A 5,150-nucleotide genomic window follows, 5' to 3' on the forward strand; every position below is an offset into this window, starting at 1 on the left:
ACACCTTCGCTTTTTCATTGCCATTTCTTAGAATTTTCATTAGGATATTTCATTAGGCTCCTTCGCTTTTTCATTACCATTTCTCATAAGGATATTTCATTAGGTATTTGGCCCTTTCATTACCATTTCTTAAAATTTTCATTGGGATATTTCATTCAGCTCCTTGACCCTTTCATTACCATTTCATTGAATTTTTTCATTAGAATATTTCATTATGTTCCTTGACCCTTTCATTACCATTTCTTACAGTTCTCAGTAGGATATTTCATTAGGCTCCTTGGCACTTTCATTAGATTTTCATTGAATTTTCATTGGGATATTTCATTCAGCTCCTTGACTCTTTCATTACCATTTCATGGAATTCTCATTAGAATATTTCATTAGGCTTCTTGGCACTTTCATTAGGATATTTCATTGAGCACCTTGATGATTTCATTACTTCTCATTAGGCTCCCTGGCACTTTCATTACCAAAAATAGATAATAATGATGATATGTATCACATGGGTTGTTGGGAGGGTGATCACATGACCAATTTCCTAAAATGGTCAAAAAACGAAAGTTGTAGCCCTACACTGTAGCTTCCTGAATCTGTTTGAATTAATGAGGTTAAAGAATTGATATAATTTTACATATTGCCATTGCTGCAGCATTGATTTTTGACATCATGTACAAGTTGTCTTTCATGTCAAGAAAGGCTATTCTATGCCTTCCTATTGATAGCTACTGTCCTATTTCAAAATCATAGTTCTAGGTCCATGTGGATATGGTTTGAAGGATTAAATAACTTTACCTTTTGCTATGGCCACATCATTAACTTTTGACATCATGCCCAAGTTGGCTTTCAAGCCAGAGGAAGCCATTCATATTAATATCCACTGTTCTGTCTCAATACATTCTCAACTTACATCATGACCTGACTTAAGGACACCTCCAGGGAACAATCAGCCCATCATCCTATACCCCCTAATGAAAATTCTAAGAAATAGTAATGAAAAAGCGAAGGAGCCTAATGAAATATCCTAATGAAAAGTCTATGAAATGGCAATGAAAGGGCCAAAGAGCTTAATGAAATATCCTCATGATATCTCATTATCCTTGCCTATATCTTATGAAAGATTCTAGTGATAAATTGAATGAAATAGATGGGCAATCCTAATGAGATGCCTTTCATAAAGCCTGTGGCAGTATACACATTGCCTCTTGGACAGTTGTCATAGATTAATCATAAAAGTGGTAGCCACCAGTCCGGTGTTGGCCCAGAAGGCGCATGAGAACACAGGCCTGTCCTCAGACGAACTCAAGCACAAGGTTAATGATGAATGCGTGAAGCATGGTCTGCCAACTGCATTCGACCTACCACCTCGCCCACCTCCTGCTGAAAATGGACCCACAACCACGTCTCCAAAGAAATGGCGCCTGTGTCAGGACTTCGGTGAAATCAACAAAGTCACGCCCATGGCACCAGTTCCCCAAGGAGACATACGTGCTAAGCAGCTACGGTTATCGGGCCACAGATATGTCCACATTTTCGACTTTGCAGCGGGTTTCTATGGGATTGCGGTCCACCCAGACTCCCAGCCATATATCACATTCTATCTAGAAGGGCGTGGACACTTTGCTTATGAACGCATGCCATTCGGCGTCACTGGAGGCCCCTCAGAGTTTGGATATGTCATAGGCGACCGAATGCACGACCTCATAGCGGATGGAACTTGCGAGAACTTCGTCAATGATGGTGGATCGGCAGCGGATTCCTTCGAGGAGGGTATAACGAAACTGCGGCGAATATTGGAACGTGTGCGTAGGGAACACTTGTCTCTCTCCCCGGCCAAGTTCCAGGTGTTCAAGACAGAGGCTGTCTTTGCTGGAGCATGTGTTGGACCGGGAGGCGTCAGCCCAGACTCAGCAAAACTCACAGCTGTGGTAAACTGGAAGATACTGGAAGACGCTTCGCATTTAGAAGGATTCTTGGGTCTTACAGCGTATTTCAGAGACCTGGTAAAAGGCTATGCGGCCCTTGAGAAACCTCTCTGGGATCTACTACGTGCGGTGGATATTCCGAATGGCACCAAGAAGTCAGTGTATCAGCGAATAATGAAGGCCCACAAGTTGCAGCCACACTGGACAGCAGAGCATACAGCAACCTTCGTGAACCTAAAGGCACGACTGGTCTCAGAACCGGTCCTGACGGTCCCTCGATTTGATGGCACACATTTCATTCTCACCACCGATGCATGCAAAGACTAGTGTTTGGAAGTCCGGTCTCGTGACTGGAAAAAGACCGTAACCAGACCGGACCAAGACCACAAAAGACCGGACCTGCGGTTACGGTCTTTTATTTTTGAAATGTAAAGACCGCAAAAAGACCGGTTAACATGAACCGGTCTTGACCGGTTTGGACCGGTTTTTTGTAGCCCCTTAAATACCCTTTAAAACGCACCCAAGAACGTACGATTTGGTAAAAAAACGAGAGAGATATGAATTAAAATGTAAATTACTTTTGGGAATAATAGATGTACCAGACTTATTTTATAGAAGCACCAATACCTAGCGGGATTTAACGTTCTTGGGCTCGTTTTGAAGCTATTAGAGATGTTAATAAATTTACCGATTCATAATTTTAAAATATTGGCCTAAAGACCGGTCATAAACCGGTTAAAACTGATGCAGACCGAAACCGGTCTATAGACCGCAAAAAACCGCGGTCTGCGGTCTTTTTGCGGTCTGGTCTGGTCTTTTGACTTCTGGGGAAAAGGCAGACCGGTTACGGTTACGGTTAACGCCCCTGGGCATCAAAAAACCGGACTGAACCGGACTTTCAAACACTAGCAAAGACGCATTCGCTGGAGTTTTGTCACAGAAAATCAAAACAACCCTTCCAGGAGGCAAGGATGTAACTCGTCTACACCCAATCGGCTTCGCATCCAAGCGAACGTCCCCGTCCGAGGAGAAATATAAACCTTTCCTTCTCGAGTTTGCCGTGCTCAAGTATTCGTTTGACAAGTTTTCAGACATCGTGTATGGATACCCCGTGGAGGTGGAGACCGATTGTCAGGCCCTGTGCGACATCCTACTCAGTGATAAACTGAGCGCGACCCATGCACGATGGAGGGATGGAGTACTGGCACACAACATTGTGGATGTTCGGCATATTCCTGGGAAGATCAATATCACAGATGGCGTCAGTAGGCAGTACGAAGGCATGGACAAGGTTCCGGGCGATGGCAGTGAATGGACAGTCACACCGGACTGGGAGGAGATGACTGGCCTTGTTCATGACCTTTACCACATAGCCGACCTTCCCGACCTAACGACTTTGAAAGAAAGGTTCAAGAACGAACCTCTTTACCTCGATGTCATTGACGCCATCGTGGGCCTTTCATCTGAAGGCACAACGATATGGGAGCGGAAACGTGCACAGCATAGGAAGACCCAATACATGCTTGAGGACGGTAAACTCTGGTTCATCGGAGGTGGTAGTGGTGCAAGGGCACGAGCCAGGAGGGAATGCATTTCGAAGGTGGAGGCGGTTGAGCAGGCAAAACGAGAGCATGAACAAGGCGGGCACTGGCACAGGGACTCAGTGAAACTGGCACTGCTGGACCGATACCACAGCCCAAAGCTGGATGAGTCAATCATCAAAGGCATCATGGCTGCACACGTTGCAAGAATTTCGGAAGTACACATCTACATTCCCTTCTTCAGCCAATAACCAGACGTCATCCGTTTGAGCTGCTGGTGGGGGACTACCTCTCATTGCCGGTAGGAAAAGGCGGTTACCACACTGCTGGAATTTACCTAGATACGTGCTCGCAACATGTTTGGGGTTATAAGTTCAAAACCCACGGTACTGCAACAACGACCAACTGATCTCTTGACGACATATTCCACAACTTCGCACCTCCGGAAACGTTTATGGCAGATGGAGGCAAGCACTTCAAGAACAAGGAAGTGGCTGAGAACTGTGAGCGCTGGGGGACAAAGCTGCACACAGTTGCAGCGTATTCACCTTGGGTCAATGGACTTGTTGAGGGTACTAACAAGCTTCTACTCTACGTCTTGGCTAGGTTATGTGCTCCCGAAGTAGGTGAAGATGGCTGGCAAGCAATCACCTGGGACAAGCTGCCAGCATCATGGCTGGACCACTTCGACAAAGCGATACGCATACTCAACTGGCAGATACTCCCTGCTCTCAAATTTAGCCCGAAGGAAATACTGTTGGGCTTGGTAGTGAACACATCAAAGACACCCTTCGAGGTTAGCTGCTCCTTCTTACCCCCATCTGATGTTGATTCACACATGACCTACGCGGCGCAACAACGTCTTGATGGGTACGCGGAGGCCATTCACCACGCAGTGCAAAGGAAAACTGCGTTCGACCGCAGGCTCAAGGCTTCAAAGACAGGAGTCATCAAATTCGAGAAAGGTCAGCTAGTACAGGTATACGACAACAAACTAGCATCCACCCTCAGGACCGAACGCAAACTAGCGCCCATGTGGTCTTCCCCACACCGAGTTGCTGAGCGCCTCCTAAACTCATACAAGCTGGAAACTTTGGACGGCACCCCTCTCGACGGCCTGTACCACGCAAGACGCCTGCGAAGTTTCGTACCAAGAGAGGGCACATTGTTAGCGGCAGAGCAGAAGGAGCTAGAGGAAGCACTGGCCTCAGAGGCATCAAACGTTGCAACCCCAAGAGTGGAGGCGCAGGTGGAGACATAATATGAGACAAAAAGGCCAGTTGCAGTGACCTTGCAGGCAGTCTTTCGACATGCTTGAGAGAGCTGATACAAGGTGCCCGGCGTTCGCCTTCTCTTTTTGGGTGTAATCACGCCCTCTGAAGCTTTGCTCACCCCCTTGTTCTCTTTTGGTAGTTGTGTTCTAACACTCGGGTAGCTGATACCTATTCCGAGTGAGGTGAACACTGTAAAATGCTGGCGTTGTGCTCCTGTGGCCATGAGGTATGTGCTGTGAATAGCCTGTGCATAATTATTCTTCTGACTTCTTGCCTTGAGAAGTGTCAAGATAGCTGAGCCCTCCATCTGCCATCTATAGTGAGTAAGTTCTGATTGAAGATACTATCACAGAGCTGCTCACAATGTTTTTCTTCTCAGCCCATCCCTTGGAAAGAGACTTTTCCTGCCAAGA

General features: G+C 46.3%; 2 protein-coding genes across 2 annotated transcripts; one reads left to right on the forward strand and one right to left on the reverse strand.

Moving 5' to 3' along the window:
• Nucleotides 1-2,684: 2,684 nt before the first annotated feature.
• LACBIDRAFT_314462 (uncharacterized protein) lies at nucleotides 2,685-3,017 on the reverse strand (the record flags this gene model as incomplete). Its single annotated transcript, XM_001889033.1, has 1 exon — nucleotides 2,685-3,017. One exon carries the CDS (start codon nucleotides 3,015-3,017, stop codon nucleotides 2,685-2,687), a length of 333 nt encoding a protein of 110 aa, XP_001889068.1.
• Nucleotides 3,018-3,204: 187 nt separating this feature from the next.
• LACBIDRAFT_314463 (uncharacterized protein) lies at nucleotides 3,205-3,714 on the forward strand (the record flags this gene model as incomplete). Its single annotated transcript, XM_001888985.1, has 1 exon — nucleotides 3,205-3,714. One exon carries the CDS (start codon nucleotides 3,205-3,207, stop codon nucleotides 3,712-3,714), a length of 510 nt encoding a protein of 169 aa, XP_001889020.1.
• Between the last annotated feature and the right edge of the window lie 1,436 nt (nucleotides 3,715-5,150).

This window comes from Laccaria bicolor, genomic scaffold (genome assembly GCF_000143565.1).
Source record: "Laccaria bicolor S238N-H82 LACBIscaffold_61 genomic scaffold, whole genome shotgun sequence".
Lineage (NCBI taxonomy): Eukaryota > Fungi > Basidiomycota > Agaricomycetes > Agaricales > Hydnangiaceae > Laccaria > Laccaria bicolor.